This window comes from Protopterus annectens, chromosome 13.part0, assembly GCF_019279795.1.
Source record: "Protopterus annectens isolate FY-2018-M chromosome 13.part0, PAN1.0, whole genome shotgun sequence".
Classification (NCBI taxonomy): domain Eukaryota; kingdom Metazoa; phylum Chordata; order Ceratodontiformes; family Protopteridae; genus Protopterus; species Protopterus annectens.
The window spans coordinates 1,001,272,716-1,001,291,982 of NC_056747.1; the positions used below are offsets into that span (position 1 = coordinate 1,001,272,716).

The 19,267-nt window shown below is 39.6% G+C and overlaps 1 protein-coding gene across 1 annotated transcript in view; it reads left to right on the top strand.

Moving 5' to 3' along the window:
* LOC122788073 (keratin, type I cytoskeletal 19-like) overlaps window positions 1–19,267 on the top strand; it is a 154,571-nt gene that overhangs the window by 116,505 nt on the left and 18,799 nt on the right. Inside the window, exon 6 of the mRNA XM_044054996.1 lies at window positions 14,823–15,043. Within this exon, the coding sequence (XP_043910931.1) occupies window positions 14,823–15,043 (221 nt within the window). The remainder of the gene's footprint in view (window positions 1–14,822; window positions 15,044–19,267) is intronic.

Below are 19,267 nucleotides of genomic sequence, written 5' to 3' on the forward strand. Positions count from 1 at the left end.
CTTATTGCCTTTCCTTAAGTTTAAGTGTGTTTGTGGTAGCATTTCACTCCAGACACTCTTTTATTGTGCTTTTACATTAGCTGAACTGGGATTATTCACCTAGTGGCAGTAGGTATTTAACTGGTCTGTCTGAGTTAGGATTGCACAAATGGGCTGTAAGTGTAATTGTTTTACTGGCCAGAGGGGTCAGTAGTCAGTTTTCTATATTTCCAATGTTGGTAAAAATTCAGCATATTTGCGTAGAGCTGCTCACTGTGCCAGTGCCCTATATAGACACAAACATCTGGAATCATTGTTTCAGTATACTGTGAAAGTTTACTGTGCTATTTATTGGTTTTTGCACTTCTTTAAAGTTTAAAGTTGAATTTTCAAACCACTGTAAGTGTTGTTATTCTGGACTGAAATATATTGCATCTAGTGTTTCCTAATTAGGATTAGGCATTTGTCTGAGGTTCCTTAACACTTGGCTTCCAAACCAGTCATTTTATATTAAGAGGATCAAAGTCTGCACTGTTGTGGCAGGACAGGGTTGTTTTCATCTATCTAGGCTGGGAATTGTGTGTAGAAAGCACATTGTGTGCTTACCTGATTGGCCTTAGGGCATAGTTAGCATAAAACTTGTTTTTCTTACTGATTGTATATAAGTCTCACTTTTGTGAGAAGCAGCTCTTTGTGCAGCAGCATTTACTGGTGCCTTGTATACATGCAATCACCAGAGGATGACATTTCCCCTATTAAAAAACACCTCAGAACTTTACCTCAGTCCCACATTACTCCAATGGCAACTAGTTTGCATGGTGAGTAGCATTTTATGCAGGATTGTTTAAGTCTACTTTACCATATTATAGCACCCAGGACTATTGCTGCAAATGAGAGCATCTGGTTTGGCTGCTGGGCAGCATCGCTGGATAGGTTTGCTGCAGATTACACCATGTAAGCACCCCTCCCTCATCCAGTTACAAACACCCTCCACTGCTATCCTTTCAAGTACATGTTAAAACCTGTAACCAGAGAATGGCACTTACCTGCTATATCAGCATCTAGCTTGGTGGCCATGGGCATCCTGAGGGAATGTAACAATTGCCTTATGTACACTGACAGCAACTTAATTCATGAACAGACAAATACAGTATGCAAGAGAAGTAGTTGCACATTAACACTGGAGGCTAGACTCACCTACAGACACAAAAAGCAAAACACAGGTGGTCAGCAACTCACACACATCACTCACCACACCAGCAAAGGACTACACACATAGACCCTCATATGCTCACATGTAACTTACTCAAACCTCAAAGGCCTCTCAGGCATAGTCCTCAGAAACTCCATATGTACACAAACAAGACAGTTCCTTTCACAACACATAAAGCCATGTTTCACTGTGCCTCAACTGCCAAGCCCATAAGGCGAAACACTCCACAATCCACTATTCTGCTCATAGGAGACTCCATTGTGAGACACACTTCCTTTGATTATATGAAGAGAGACATGATTGAGCTCTCAGAAAATGTGTCACAGGCAGATCTGAGCCTAGCACTAAGGAGCATTCTACTGTCTCCAAAGATGATGCCACAATACCAGCAGAAAATGATCAACTTTAACAATTTGGTTAGGTACTGGTGTCATTCCAAAGGGGTCCAATACTTGTCAGCTTGGGAGGACATGGTTGACAGGCCATGCTGCTTTGCTAGGGATGTTTTTAGCTGTCACCTCTAGGCTTTCAGATATTTGCTAAAACATTATCCATCCCTATGGTAATATTTTTAGATACTGCCAAACAGATAAACCTTCCAACATAACAAAACCTATTCAGGACAAGCTAAAGGTGTTAGTGCTCAATGCTATGAGTCTCAACAAAAAACTGTACTCCTTGGAAGCTCTCCACACTCTGGAGAATGCTGATGACTGTGCAGTTATTGACACATGGTTCAAAGCTACAGAAGGCACTCAAGCAGTTCATGGCTATAACGCCTTTCATACATTCTGACCACCCAACTGTTAAATAAAAAATCAGAATTCAATACACAGGAGGTTCAGATTCAAAAGTACTTGCTAAGCTAGCTTTCTGTCAGGGTCAGGGATCAGCTTTTGCTTCAAGCCACACTGCAGTTTCAAAACTACTTCACATTTAGACATGAATTCATTTTACTACTATATGATTAATAGAATAAAATGCATTAAATACTACTTTGCTTTCAAACTAGCATTTCTCATGTATTCAAATACACATTTTTCTAACATTTTCCCCCTATTAATACTTTTTATTCTATTTTGAAGTATGCATAGTGCCATTTCATCTCCTAGCCTTTCCCACTCAGGATTTTCAGCTAGGTCAGTCATTTAATCTATACTTCAGAAAAAGCGTCATCTGAAATCAATCTTTCAATTTCAATATCTTGGTAGAAAGTGTCAGTAACAGATACATCAACAAAATCTTTGATTAATCTTTTCATGCAGGGAATTCCACAGAAAACACATGCTCCTATTAGGAGTATACCCACACAAATAGCAATTAGAATGTTCATTAGGATGGAACCCCACCCCCCAAATTGATTCTGGAAAAAGTCCGTCAGTGGGTTTGGGCCTGGTTCAGTCATGGCTGATACTTGCTGAATTACCTCTAGGTGATTATTTATCTCGTGGCGATTGTCAGGGATGAAAGCACAGCATTCTTCTTTGATAAGCGTGCACGTACCACCTCTCGCCGCTAGGGTGAAGTCAAGAGCCATCCGATTTTGTAGCACAACAGTTCTCATTGCATTCAGTTCATCAGTCACCAATTCTAGGGTGGAAAAAGTTGCATTACTCATTACTTTGAGAAGTTTCGACAACTTCCTCAGCTCCCAGATCGATTTGACTGCTCCATAGGCTGGTAATATTCCTGCCCAAGATATAACACTGTCACTCAAGTCCATATGAGTCAATTCACTTTTGTCTTTTACTGAATTATGGTCTCTCCAACCAGCTGCGATCTTCCCAACTGGATTCACAGGTTTCTTAACTGGACCTTCAGATTTTCGAGCTGTTTCTCTTACGTTCCGTATCTTACCCAAAGGTAATTCTGCAGTATGTCTTATTGCCGGAACCAAATAACCCAAAAAACAACTGCCGGACCAATTCTCAGGTAACCATTTATATGCCTTTTTCCCACAAATAAAATAACAGTTTTCTACTTTAGTACTAATACGCATTAGCCCTGCATGAAACATTTTTTGATCTATAACTGACAATTGTTTAAACAAAACTGGATTTTTTTGAATGTCACTCATAGTTGTTTTCAATGAGTTTAAATACGAGTCATAATTAGTATTGCAAAAAGTATTGCCATTACTATTCTTAATATAACATCAGTAAGATATGGTTATATTGCAATTGCTCCAGCCCACCTGGAGAGTGTCATTTTTATAGAAACATACAACTCCTTTTTGTGTGACAGGTAATAATAAAGCTATTTTGTCCTGTGATCTCACAGTTCCTGTGTCGAAAAGTAAATTCTCCCAAGTCTCATTTATCCCCAAAGGGACAGCGGACATTATCAGTCCTCCATATGCTGTTGGTATAGCTGTACAAACCCAGCAATTTGAAATGTTCATAGTCTCTGCATACACACGTTTCATGGTATGTGTTAAAATTTGGATGCCAGTCTATAGACGTTTCATCACACCTTCCCACTTTCACTTGTGTAGTTGTGTGTAGGATGAACCACAGCAAGAGGAAAATTGTCACAATTACAGTTAATAAATGTACACACAACAAAATGATTATGCAACATCTCTGGGGTTGATCTAAACTTCTATTCGCTTTGTTTTTGGCCATCTCGGTCTGGTTGTGTATCAGTCTCAAAGTTTTTATCAAGTTGAAAGTTCTTTACTGGTTTACAATGCGTCAAATGAACCCAGGACGTCCTCTCGGCTACTCTGACTGCAGTAGGTGTTGCCAACAGAACCTGGTATGGACCTTCCCACTTTGGACTCGCCCAGTTTTTCCTTTTTGTCACTTTCAGCCAAACCCACGACCCTGGGGCCAAGACTGCTTCCACCGGTCTGGTCTGTTCCTTATCTGAAAAAGAGTTAAACTGCAAAATAGACTTATTCATTAACAATTTCTTCATATACTCTGCTAACGAACTGTCAGCCTCTTGTTCTGCAGGCATGGGAGCTTTCCACTGAGGCACATAATATGCTCTCCCAAAAAACATTTCAAAGGGAGTCAAACCCTTTACATTCAGGACCGTTCTCATACTCAGCAGTGCTAAAGGCAGACAGTATATCCAATTCTTTTGGGTCTCCTCTACTAGCTTCCTAAGTTTACTTTTTAGGGTACCATTGTACCTTTCCACCAGTCCTGATGACTGTGGGTGGTAGGCACAATGGTTCTTTAAGGAGATACCAAAAAATCTCCCAAGCTGGTGAATTGTTTGATTCACAAAATGTGTGCCGTTGTCACTATAAATCCTTTCCAGAATGCCAAATCTAGGGATTACTTCTTTTATCAGGGCTTTTGCCACTGTTGCTGCATCCGGGTTTTTGGTTGGAAAAGCTTCCACCCATTTAGAAAACATGTCTACAATAACTAAACAAAACTTCTTCCCTTCACATTTATTCAATTCTATGAAATCCATACAAATAGTATGGAACGGGTATGGTGGTATAGGAAAACTTCCTTGCTTGGTTTTAAATGCTCCTTGTGCATGGTGCTTGTTACAAGTATGACAAGCTGCACAAAATGTTTATGTATCCATATGTTTGGAATATTCGATTTACTAACTGTACCTTCCCCCCTGTTGAGACATGGCTCTGCCCATGGCTCAACAACGCTGCATATCTAAATAAATTAGACAGCAATATTGTTTTTTTCTCTTTGGAAATGTACAGTCCATTCTCAAGAATTGCACCTCGTTTTACCCATTTTTATTTTTCTGCTTTTGTAGTAAACGTCTGCATTGTTTTTAACATGTCTAAATCTAAAATCTCAGAGGGTTGTAATTCTTCGTTCAAAAATAAAGTTTCTGAGGCAGCTTGCTTTGTAGCCGCATCAGCTCATGCATTGCCTTTTGAAATCTTATCCTGTTGTTTTGTATGAGCTACACATTTACAAATAGCTACTTTGGTAGGTAACTGAATAGATTCTAATAGCTCCAAAATAAATTGCGCATGATTAATAGGTTTTCCACTGGATGTTATCATTCCTCTATTTTTCCATTGTTGTGCAAATACATGTACTGTAGAAAAAGCATACTGACTATCAGTATATATGTTCACACACTTGTTTTTTGCTAAAGTACATGCTCTTGTCAAAGCTATCAATTCCGCTGCTTGTGCAGATAAGTTGTGTGGTAAGGATTGAGCTTCTAAAATTTCAGTGTCTGTAACTACTGCATATCCCACCAGATTCTTCCCTGTAGGACCCCTTCTGTATGAGCCGTCCACGTAATATGTCACCTCGGCATTATCCAAGGGCATATCTGTAAGATCTTGTCTAGGTAAAGCCAACTGTTCAATTTCCTGCAGGCAGCTGTGTGGTGTGCCCTCCGTAGGAGTTGGAAGTAATGTTGATGGATTCAATGTCGTACATCATTCAATTGTCATATGAGGTTGGCTCAGCAGTATAGTCAAACATGAAAGATGTCTAGCAGGAGAAAGGCATGCCATTTTCTCTTGCAGTAAAATTATTGCAACTGCATGAGGCACTCTCAATGTGAGAGGGTGGAATAACACCACTGAGGCCGAAGCCTGCACTGCCATTGCGGCTGCAACTACTGCTTGTACACAGTGAGGCAAAGATCGCGCCACTGGGTCTAACTGTGATGAATAGTAGGCTATGGGGCGTTGCTTGTCCCCATGTTGTTGCGTCAATAATGACGTCATATATCCTTGCTTACAATCTATGGTCTGAAAGAATCGTTTGTGATAATTTGGAAGTCCTAAAACTAATGAAGAAGCTATCAACTGCTTCAACTTGCAGAAAGCTGTTTCTGCTTCAGTTGTCCATTGTAAAATGTCTTGTGCTGCCATTGGTGTCTTATATATCAAGTCAGTCAGTGGAGCAGATTCCAAAGCATAATTTGGTATCCAGCTCCGACAAAAATTAGTTGTACCTAAGATAGACATAATTTCTTTCTTGGTTGTTGGTTTGGGTGCTTGCAAAATTGTTGTTTTTCTTTCCTCATCTAGTATTCTACCTTCATTGGATATTACATATCCCAAGTATCTAACTTGTTTTCTCCAAAGTTGTAACTTACTTTTGTTTACTTTGTGTCCTTGTATTGCTAAAAATTTCAGTAATGCTATAGTATCCTCCCTGCACTGCTGCTGTGTGGGGGCTGCTAGCAAGATGTCATCTACATAAAGTAGAATTTGACTACCTCCCGGTGGGGTAAATCCTGCCAGGTTGCTAGCCATTTCTTGTGCAAAAATTGTTGGGCTCTCACAATATCCCTGTGGTAGTCGAGTATATGTATACCTTTTATCCTGAAATGTAAATGCAAACCAATATTGACTATCAGGATGTATAGGTATTGAAAAGAAAGCATTGCTAATATCTACCACAGAGAAATACTTCTGTTGCGGTTCTAAATCATTTAACAAGGTATGTGGGTCTGGCACCGTAGGTGCTCTAGGTATTACTGCATTATTTACAGCTTGTAAATCTTGTACCATCCACCATTCCCCATTTGCTTTTTTAACAGGAAATAGGGGTGTATTACATGGTGAATCAGGAGATTCTACCAGTACTCCTTCTTTGAGTAATGCTGCTATTATAGGCTTAATTCCTATTTCTGCATCCTTTCTCAAAGGGTATTGTCTTTTCTGTGGTCTAAAAGCTGACTTTGGGGTAATTGTAACTGGTCCTGCTGTTCGAATAAGTCCTACATCTGACTTGCCTGTTGACCAAAGAGTTGTTGGAATTTCACATAAGGCCTTTTCTTCTTCTTCTAATAAAATGTTAATCAGCTGTCCTCGCTAGATTGCAAGTGTACAGCTGGATGTGTCTGTGTCAACCAATTTTTGTTTTTGTATCCCTTGTTCTGACAGTTCTAAATCAGTCTGTTTCTCCCATCTTGTTACTTTTTCTCCTAAATCTGCCCATTTAACACTTTTATTCTTTGTCAAGCTGACATGTGGCAACCGATTTGATTTATACAATGCAAGGAATTCTTGAGGTAATGAACAGCTAACTACACTGTTCCCCTCAGTATCCCAGTACAAAGTATGCAAAACCAATCTAGTTGCATGATTTCTAAACAGTTCTTGCTCATACTCTCTATCAGGTCCTGGTGTAGTACAGTAGTATAGAGTACAGTGTAACAAATGCTGTCGATCAGTGTCAAGGGAGGGGGCTTTACTGATGGCTACATTCATCAGTTCCTCGGTTACTGCCCCTGGACCAATCGTGACTAGGTCCTGGCTGTACCAATAAAAGGTTTCACCCTCCAATCGCACTACAAAGGTATCCATTTGTCTTTGTGCCTCCATACCTTGTACAGTTGGAACTACTGCTATGCCAAATATCTGCATAAGGTCCCTGCCCAATAGGTTTACTGGACACTTTGCAGACACAACTGTTTTACTTCTCTGGGTCATACCCGAAACAGGGTCAGTTATTGCTATATCATGGGAAAGTGGTTCCCTGTATAGCTGTCCATTTGCTGCTTTTACTAATATATAATCAGGTGATTCGGAATGTTCTGGTAACTTGGAGGGGTGTATCAAAGTCCGTGACGCTCCTGAGTCACACAGGAATTTGACTTCCCTTCCCTCCGCCAGAAATGTTACTTCCGGTTTTGTATCTGCTAGGTAGAGCTCCAGGCTCAACAATGCTAAATCTAAAATTTCATTTCCATTTTCATCTAAGTCAATTTGTATTTCCTCTGTCCCTTCTACTACATTTACATTTGCTTTCTGTTTATTAACTTTTTCTGATGATTTCTGACTTTGACTTGATGTATCCTCACTATCATATAGTCAGTCCTCATCTCCTTTATCTTCCGTCGTTGCTTTCTTATTTTGTTTACAGTCCCTAGCTAGATGCCCTTTCTTTCCACACTTGAAGCATTCACCTCTCTTTTTCCTTTCTTCAAAATCTTCTGATCGTTTATCAAACTGTTTGTTTCCCTGGGCATTCTTTTTCTTGCCCTTTTTACCTGACTGTAATACAAATACTTCAGCTCTGTCTTCAGCAGTGAAGACTTGTGCCTTCTTTTTCTTTTTGCTATTAAAATGTCTCTCAGCTTGTCTAGTGTATTCGAGTAAGGCTTGTAGCCTCCCTGTACGATGATCTATCATATGCTTCGTAATGAAGCTACTAATAGGTGCAATGCAACCTTTCAAAAATTCATTTTTTAATTGTTGTTCATATGGGGAATCATTCATTTGGTTCTCAGGAACCGACATACCGATATGATTATTAAAACATACTAATAATCTAGCATAATATCCATCTATTGTCTCATTTTCCTGTTGTATGCATTGATTAATGCAAGTCCAGTCTGCTCCAGGTTTCCATTTCTCAGAGATGTGGTCTGTCAGACCTTTTACTCTGTTGTCTAATTCTGCGTCACTATGTGGGAGTGGCCTAAGTTCTGCATTACGAGGATTCCAGGTGCCACAAATCATGTGCCAATCTGGACCTATAATTTGTCTTACTACTTTTTCTACTTCTTCCCCATTCAAGTGGTAACTTAACCTCATGCCTTGTGAATCTTCTAAAAATTTCGTAAAATTAACTTTCGGATGGGGGATTCCCTCAGTAGCCTTCCGGATATCTTCCGGTGTCCATGGTCTATATACTAAGAGTGTTGGGTCCTGCCCTTCCTGTCCTGCCTGAGGATTTTGAACTTCTATAAGTGGGCATATTTCTTCCTCACTCTCATCCTGTAGATTTCTCTCTATTTGGTATGATTCTGTGTCCCTATGTGTTTTACGTGTTCGAGACCTAGTCTCAATAGGATCTCTAACAAATGGTTGTGGTCTTACTGAAACTTCAGGATAACGTGGAGGTGGACCAGCCTGTCCACTCGCTTCATATCCTGAAAAGGGTAAGGGAGAGGGCAAGGGAGGAGGAGCTGTAGCTATTACCCAGTTATTATCCTCTTTGTCTAAAAATAATGTTTTTGAATTTTTAAGCTTCTGTTCTCTACGATTTGCTTCCTCAATCCACCTGTGTGCTTGAAGTATGCCTAGTTGGCGTTGCTTTTTTGCCTGACCTCCTGCATCAGATTTAAGCTGTTTAAGGAGTTTAACTAGTGAAAGTTTATCTAGTTTACAATCAAATTCATATTTGCTAACCCATTTCGTATAATACCTAACATTATCAGCACGCTGTAATTGCATGTATTTTGCGTCTTCGGTTAGGGGCGGATCTCGCGAGATTTTAGTGCACTGATTACCTATGTCAAAGAAAATGTTACGTAACCCTTTTTTATCACGTGATGTCAATTTCTTAGTTCCTGTTTACAGTTTATCTAGAATAACTGTCTACCTTATTCTGTTACCCTGATCTATGACAAAATATACAGTACTTCATTTTGTCCCTGATCTGCAAAACAAATCTTGACAACAATATACTGTAACCTAGTCCCTGATCTAAAACAGAAAAAAGGCAAATTCTTCCTACCTGAGCCTCCTGGTTTTGAAAACGTTCAAATTCCGCTCTTCGGCCACAGATCAGAAAGTGGCCAGCCTCTTTACACGCGACAATTTAGTTGGAGGTCTTTTCGTTCAAGAAGAACCATTTTGGTAACTTCTCCTGCGCAGTATTCGACCACCGATATGCTCTGATCTGCAGCTTACCAAGGGAATTCCGGTCCGAAGGACCAAACTGTTAAATAAAAAATCAGAATTCAATACACAGGAGGTTCAGATTCAAAAGTACTTGCTAAGCTAGCATTCTGTCAGGGTCAGGGATTAGCTTTTGCTTCAAGCCACACTGCAGTTTCAAAACTACTTCACATTTAGACATGAATTAATTTTACTACTATATGATTAATAGAATAAAATGCATTAAATACTACTTTGCTTTCAAACTAGCATTTCTCATGTATTCAAATACACATTTTTATAACACCACCGAACATGAAAGAGCAAAAGGGAGAGGTGTATTTATCTACATAAAGGATAAGCACACCTCAAACAATATTATAAGCTTGAGTTACTCCATGTCCAACTAACCATGAGAAAAATGCATTTCAATATTCTCGCTAGCTACAGGTCCCCCACCATGAACCAGGAAGCCCATACATCATATCTGAAGTTACTAAAATCACTCACCATCCAGACCAATACTGCACTAATGGTGATTTTAACTACACCTCCATTAATTGGGAGACAATACATGACCACTAACATTTAAGCCCAAAGATTTTTTGACTTTGTAAATTCAAATGCCCTGGAGCAGATCTGATCACAAAGTGATCTCCCATGAAATAACTATAAAACTGGTCTCCTCACATAACCCCAAAAGTTTTAAGAACTAAATTACCCCTATTAATGGATAGCATAGCTAGTTTTCAAGATCCCTCAAATCCAGAAAACACAGAAACATATGCAGAAGCATACACAAAAGCCATGTATGACCATATAAACAATTGCATAGACACAGCAGTACCAAACCAAAATAAATCCAGCTCAAACCACAAAATCAAGCCATCCTTCTGGATCCCTGGTATTAATAGGTTGTACAACAAAAGAAAGAAAATCTTATCAAAAAGTAAGAGGGAATGTGTTCAACAGAGCAAAAAGTCCCTCATTAGTCTAAACAAGCAAATCAGGGAACTAGTCAAATACCTGAAAGCAGGCCTTGAGGTAAAAACAGCCTCCAAAAGCTAAGGATAACCATAAGGCATTTTCTAGTTAGGTCCACAGTCTTAAGGGCAACACCCAACAATGTGCAGAATTAGTTGTAGATGGCATCACCTATACTCAGCCGGAAGATATTGCAAATCTGCTCCCCAACAAATTCAGCCCATATTTCACCTCCCAATCACCTCCAGTTCTCCCCCAAGAAACACCCTCCACCACTCCACTGCCAATTATCACCAAAGAACAGATTGCCACTGAGCTCTAAAGCTAAAAACACGCCTTCCGTGGGGCAGACGATAGACTAGGTCACCTCTTAAGCAGCTTAAATCAGAACTTATCAGGCCCATTAGGATCTCTATTTAATTGCAGCCTCTGGACTGACTTTGTCCAGACAGAGTGGAGAACAGCAACAGTCAGCCCTGTCCATAAAGGGGGACCATCTTTTTACCAGGGAATTTACAGACCCATAACTTTGCCTAGTCTTATATGTAAGACCATGGAAAGAATAATCTTGGACCTGATAAATAATGGCATTGGAAACCTCCAAACACTGGACCTGACCTAATTCGGCTTTGTCAAGGGCAGGTCATACTACTGAATCTGGCAGATTTCTTTGAGAACGTCACTAAGGCCATGGATGAGGAAAAATAGTACATACCATTTGCCTCAACCTGGCCAAAGCATTTGACTCCATTTTCCATTTGGGTATCATAAATAAACTTGCAAAACAGGGCATAAATCCCTACATCAATAGATGGAGAGCCAGTTGGCTCATGGACAGGACATATGTAGTTAAAGTGGGTGAATCCAATCCAGCGAGGAGCCAGATACTAGTGATGTGTCACAGGGTCGTAAACTAAATTTCCAGTGCAGATAGTCTAAAAGCACTATCCATTTATTCTGCCTCTTACCGACTATTACAGGGTGACCTATGCCTGACCTACAAGGCACTCTCAAGTCCAGCCCTGGTGATGCTGCTTCACATTCACAAGTCAAACAACACAAGGGTCACCCATTCCATGTGTCTCAGAGATTGCCCTTTCTTTGGAACATGCTTCCTATTCACATTGAACAGAGCCCTTCCCTGACCCTCTTCAAATGCAGTTTTGATCAATGGACGGGGAACCACAAATTACTCCTGGCTTTGTGTTTATGTCCCTTATGAACAGGGATAATCTGTAAGATACTCAAGGCATAGGCACAAATCCATGCCATCCTCTTGCCTCTGGGGGCTTTATGTTAGGTAAAATCAGGCTATATTCCCTAGACTTGTAAGGACTCTTAAGCCATTAGCTTAGTAATCTCCTACAAACCTATGTACCCATGAGAAAGCTGAAACAAACAATCAATGAGAGTAGAAGCAAAAATATAACAGTGAAGGAAAAGATTATCAGGTAATGGCTGATCTGTTTTTAGATAATATGTTAGGTATAACTGATAATAATTATGATTATGCTGTTGAGTTTGAGTTAGCAGAGGAGTGCTCACAATTCCCTAATAATAATGAGGAAGAATTTGAAAAAATCAAGCATTGTTTAGCAGCAGCAGGGCAGAATGAGCTAAATTGCTACTTTTTCAAATCTATTGCTATGTGTATATTCCCTTGCTGACAGTATCTCTTCCAAAAATGCTTGGAGATGGGTTTGTCCCACGCCTATGGAAAGAAGCTTTGGTTGTGCCTATATCCAAGGGAGAGAATTCAACAATGATTAAGAATTTTAGGTCAGTCAGTTTTACTATTGTTTTATATAATGTTTTGAAAGAGTAATATTAAAATACTTAATAAAATCATGAAATAGTAAGAGGGGCCTCTCTCTGTATGGCTTTGTTCGGGGATGCCCTTTTTAACAAATGTACTTAATTTGTATCAACCTCTTATAGCATGTTTGGATATGGGTATGCCATTTCATGCGGTCGATCTTGATATGGCTAGGGCCTTTGATACCATTTCATATCATAGAGTTATTGTATTGTTAATTTACAATGGTATTAATCAGGTTTACCTTTATAATGCCGAATCACAGTGGTACGAATGCTCATATGAGCGACTCGTAACCACGAAAGTGAAAACAGCAATAGTCCTTAATGTTCGAAAAACAGCAAATCGAAAAGCAGTTTTGCTGTTTTTCGAACATTAATGTCGAACGGGAAAAAAAAAGAAGTGTAAAGCAGGGGGGGCAAGCCCCCCAGCACCCCTCACACCCCTACTTTAATATTCTAACTCAGAGATCACATTACAGTTGGGAAACGGACCATTTCCCGATCCCCACTATAGTGCAATCCGCCCCACAATGTCGAATGTGCAATGACCGAATGTCAGTGTGCATTCGCTCATTGCACATTCGAACCTTTTTCCGTTTGGCGTTTGCAAATCTTGCAAACTGCCTTTTGCCCAGTTGCTGTTCGCCTGTGTGCAATATGCATAACTAAAGGTATACTATTAATCATTATGTTGTGAGATGGATAAGAATCTGGCTGAGTAAATGATCTTGTAGAGTAAAAATTAGTGAAAATTTATCTAGGGTTAAAATACTTAATTCTGATGTCCCACAAGGTTCTGTGCTGAAATCAGTTATTTTTGAAATATTTATAGCAAGCTTCCCATGTTCTGAAAAGGTATGGTTATGTAAATATGTGGATGATACAAAAGTTGCATGTATAAGAGATTGTTATAGATTACAGGGACATTTGGCTGAATTATTGTTATGGTCAGTTGTTGGTATAAAATTTAAGGTCAACAAAGACATGAGTAATGCAATATGAAAAAGATGATTATCTTTATGCAGTTAATGATTGTCAAATAGGGAAAGTGGATTCAGTATGGGATCTGGGTATAAAAACGGAAAAGGATTTAAATTTTGAAGGACATTTATTAGAGATCATTAATATATATTACTTTGAGCTTAAGAACATAGTTAGAACTATTGTAAGCAGAGAGAGGGAAGTATTGTTGCCTATATAATAAACAATAATAAGGCCTATAATGGAATATTGTGTCCCTGTTTGCATGTATATTTGTAGACAGCTTAAAAGATTGAAGGGATTCAGAAATGTCTTTCGTAGACAAGTAATAGGATTGAGGAGTACGATTTATAATAGATGGTTAAAGGAAATATGCTATTACTCAGTTAAGTATGGATTGGTGAGAGGATATTTAATGGTAATCCATAAATGTGTTTATGGTAAAAATTGTGATGTAAGTTTTGGAATAGAAAAAGGAAATCATCAGTTAGATATTAGGAATAACAATTTTTTGTTAAATTATCACTTGTTAGATCTAAACTTCTACATTTTTTTCATTTTTGGGCAGGTTTATTATGGAATATGATCCCACTTAAAATTAGGATAATTGGTCAAACTGAACACTTTAAGAAAGAATTAGATGTTTAGATTGGTGAAAAAGTGTTTATGTCAGGGTGGTTCCAAGCTGTTTGAAGGCCTTTCTAGGCTCTGAGTTTGCTTTTTAATACATTGATCATTGATTATATTTGCATATATTTATATTCCAGTTTGTAGTTTCTAATTCAGAGAGGGTAATACTCTCTTCTTTGAAGCAATGATGAGACTGATGGGACTTCCTGCAACAAAACTTGCTTTGTTGTTTGTCGTTTAAATGACAATCGGGTAGTAAAAACAGCAGTGATAACTAATTGTGTTCGATTGTGCCTAACTACACAGTCACTTTCTGGAATGATTGTAATAACTGCAGCCAGCACTGTAAGATTCATAGATCTTGAGTTGGGTATTGTGGACTAAGTAATGATCTGAGAAATGCTACACTATGGTTAAGTAAAAAAAGAGAAAGGAAAAATCAAATTACAGGTATATTCTGGTTCAGAATGACTCAATGTCAGGCAGCATGATTAACTTTTGACATGTTTGTGTAGTTGCTCTTTTTAGATATTGCTTTTCAGTTTGTTGTGTATATAACTGTTCTCTGGTTTTCCATATTTTTCTCCCCCTTAATACAAATAACTTCAGTATAATCCAGATATTAACGTGATTGTTTCTCTATATTGTTAGAAAGCTACCTTGGAGAGAGCATTGGCTGATACGGAAAGTCAATATGGATTGAGGATTCAGGATATACAGCTGAAGATCAATTGCTTGGAGGATCAGCTTAGTGGCCTCCGATTACAGATTGAACAACAGAATCAAGACTACCAGATGCTTCTGAACATTAAAAGCCGACTAGAACAAGAGATTGACACCTATCGTAGACTGCTAGAGGGAGAAGATTCAAGGTAAGGGAAATGCATTTTATTTTTTGCACAGTACATTAACTTTCTAAAGAAAAACGTTTGTCCCTTCAAATAGCAAACTGATCTCCAGATTCAAATGGCATGTTGAAATATTTACTAACAAAATTTATCTGAGTGGCTATTGCAAAAAGTATTCTAAGATTTATATGTCTTGTCACTTGGTGGGAATACAGATTACAAGGCTTCCAAACCAAATTTTCTGATGTGAGCAGGGATCACAAAGAAACCAGTGGTTAAGCGAAAATATTTATAGTGCAGAAAAGAGTGAACAGTGAAGTTAACTTATTCAGTTGACTGAAGCCTTGTAAAATAGGCTGCCTATGAATCTGTTCTCAAGAACTATTTATTTATTTATTGATTGAATTTCATTTCACTAGGTAAAATTAATCTTTTCAGAGGCAGTCTAAGGGCTTTGGTTGGCTTAAGGTGTTTCACCCCTTGCACCACCTAACTAATGCATGCTGACCCTAACTCTAACCCTGCCCCTATCCCTGTAACATCCTTTATAAATACCCTTTCCTTAACAACATACAACATACTTGGATGCATACCACATGCAGCAAAACACACAAAACACTAAGTCTATCTCCTTACTTAGGTTTTACTCTAACGTTTTTATTCTAACTGACAAACGCCGGCACAAACACCTCCACCCTCTGTTGCTGAAACATTTACTATAGTTGCAAGTTTCAGTATTAGTGTCCCAAACCTAAATTTACCTTGCACACATGTATCCTACCTTCCTTCTTTTGATATTTTCAACATTTGATGAATGGAACACTCAAATAAACTTCAAAGTAATTCAGTCTGTTAGTGAACTTGCACATATAGCAGACTTAAGGGCACATGTGTGTGTGTGTGTGTGTGTGTGTGTGTGTGTGTGTGTGTGTGTGTGTGTGTGTGTGTGTGTGTGTGTGTGTGTGTAGGTTCATAGGTGTAGACTAGGCTAACACCCACTAGGGCCCTTAAAACCTAGCTCATCATCATCATCAGCCCCCTTTGTCCTATTTTGTTATATGGAGTCAGGGTATCATGTTAAATCTCACCAACACTCTCTCTCTTGATTCAGTGCCACACTCCTGCCTTCTTCAACATTCATGCTTGACTGTCGCAGCTCTTCTTTCACACAGTCCATACACCTCTTTGCTGGACATCCTTGCTTCCTCTTACCTTCTTCCTGTTTCTCCAAAATCTTCTTCACCAGATTGTCTTCTGCTTTTCTACATGTGTCCAAACCACCGTAATCTATTCTCTTTGATCTTTCCTGCAATTGGAGCTACTTTGGCTTCTGCTATGTCCTCATTTCTTCATCTGTCCCACAGTCTGCATCCTGCCACCTTTCACAGGCACTTCATTTCCATCAACTCTAGCTTCTTTACCTGTTCTGTCTTTACTGCCCAGGTTTCTGTACCATACAGTAGTACTGGTCGCACCACTGTCTTGTACACCTTACTTTTCAGCTTCTTTTGTATTCTTCTGTCACAGACTACATCTGGCACTCTATGCCAGTTGGCTGCAGCCCCTCTAATTCTAGCTTTGACCTCTTCATTCAGACTACTCTTCTCCACAACTACCCCTCCCAGATACTTGAAGCTGTTTACCTGTTCCACTATCTTCCCTTCTATCTCTATTCTCAGCTTCTTCTGATTTCCCCAATTTGCTTCCATTATCACTGACTTATCTGTGCTTAGTTTCATCCCATGTGCCTTCAGATTTGCATTCCGTTCTCCTATCCTTTGCTGAAGTTCTAGCTCAGAGTTTGCCTGTACTGCCACATCATCTGTATACAGCAGCTTTGTTGATCAGTCCTCTCCAACATGTTTGCTAATGTAGTCCATCACCAGTATGAACAGCAGAGGGCTCAGAGCTGAACTCGGGAACCCCTCTGTGAGCCCAAACACTGTTTTTACTTGAGTCATTGGGTCCTTGTACACAGCCTGCACTAATTCTACCAATGTTTCTGGGACTTCAAACCACTGCAATACTGCCCAGATTAGCTTTCTTGGGACCTTGTCATGTGCTTTCTCCAAGTCTAGGAATGCCCAAGTTGGGCTCTCTCCTCATCTCTAGCTTCTTCTCAAGTATCTGTCTCAATGTAAACATCAGGTCAGTTGTGCTACATCCTGATCTGAATCCAAACTGTTCATCTCCCATCTTACATTCTGCTACTCTGCATATCCATTTATCAATCACCCTCTCCAGTATTTTCATGCAGTTTGATAGGAGTTTGATGCCTCTATACTGCCTGCAGTTGTGGATGCCCCCTTTGTTCCTGTACACTGGCACGAGTATGCTTATTCTCCAGTCATCTGGGATATGCTTTTCTCTCCACACTGCTATGAGTACCCTCAGGAGCCATTTCTCCCCTCTCTCATCCAGCATCTTTATCATATCTGCTGTGACCTCATCTGAGCCTGCTGCTTTCCCCTGACTTCATCATCCTTAGTGCTGTTCTTATTCTTCTAGGGTGGGCTCCTCTTCTTCTCTCTTTGTAAGCTATTTCAGGGGCAGTACAGTTTCTGTGGGGTTTTCTTCATTCAGAAGCTGCTGGAAATACTCCTTCCATCTGGCTTTGATGTCCTCTGGCCTGGTGAGCAGGTTGTTGCTGACATCCTTTATGAAGGGTGTCTGACTATCTTCTTTATCTTTCTGTCTTTGCCTTGTGACCTGATAGAGTTTCTTTGTGCCCCTTACGGAGTCACTTTCCAGAAGTTGGTACAGTGCCTCTGATGCCTTATTCTTTGCTATTGCAACTTCTTTCTTAGCTTCTTTGTTAGCCAACCAGTAGACCTTCCTAGCCTGGTCAGTCTTTTCTGTTTCCCACTTCTTCCTGCACTCCTTCTTTCTTTTGATGACTTCCTGGACTTCTGCATTCCACCACCAGCTTTCCTTATGTTTTTTATTTCCATACCTGGCTCAGCCACATATCTTTTCTGTAGTCCTAACACATGCTGTTTTTAGGCGCTGCCATTCTTCTTCAACTCCATCTATTTCTTCCACTTCTTGGGGTCCTAGAGCCCTGAGTAATTCCTTGAACTGTTGTACTTTCTCTCCTGTCAACTTCCATGTCTTCAGCCTGGTCTCTGTTGACCTTAACAGCTTTGTCTGACCACTGCTTGCAGCTGATTGTGACAACTAGTGGTTTATTCTGTGGGCTGAGTGTTTCACTGGGGATGACTTTGCAATCATGGATTCTACCCTGGTACCTTTTCCTTACCAGGAGGAAGTCTACCTGAGCTTAAAACCTAGCTGTGCAACCCAAATGTGACCCACAAATTCAATTTGCATTTGTTTCATAGAGGATGATTTACTGACTGCTTCTATCCATTAGAGATAAAGCAGCCAGACCAGGGGTGAATTTCTAATTACCCATCCATTGGTCCAAGTTGCACTTAAATAGGGATGTGGGAACTCAGCTACACATGGATATGGAACCTGTTCTAGAAAATGGGAATTCTCTGAGAAACATATCTGTCCCTCCAACATGTCGTATTTATGATGCAAGCAAATTTTAAGTCTTTTAATGGAGTAGTTCTTAATATGTTTGTTTTGCAGATGTGCAAAAGATTAATCAAAACAAGGTCAAGGGATGCCTTTCATGCCAGGCAAAGATCACCTCTCAGATGTCTGTATAATACCAAGTAAAGAGACAGGGCTTTGAGGTGATCAGTGTAAGACGCTGTGTTTACTTCCTGTATTCTTTTTGTAAAGAACCTTTGTGGACATTGCACTTGCTGCTTGTGTCTGGTCTGGTGATTTCCGAACGGAGCATTATACTCTACAATGGGTTAGATGAGGGCCAAAAACAGAGGTATGATGACCTGCCTAAACCTAGATGCCATGCTCTTGCTTATAAGTTGAGCAACATAGTAGGATATTCTTACTAGCTTGGACACATCAGTCAAAGGCTAGTTTACTATCTACATGAGTTCCCAGATCCCTGACGAGTGAATCAACTTTTAAGGGTGTTTTATTGATGACATAGTTACCCATGGTAGCAAACTTCGCAAAAGGTACTTATACATTTCTTGCTATTGAGTTTTAAGCCATTGCTTTGGCATCAAACATTTGTCTATATTAGACCTTCCTGATTGGTGTTCTCATCTTGTGAGTATTCAGTGACAGCTCCCAGTTTACAATCATCTATGAACTTGGTTAGGCAGAGGCCTTTAACATTGCTTTTTACATCCAAGAAGGAGACGGCAA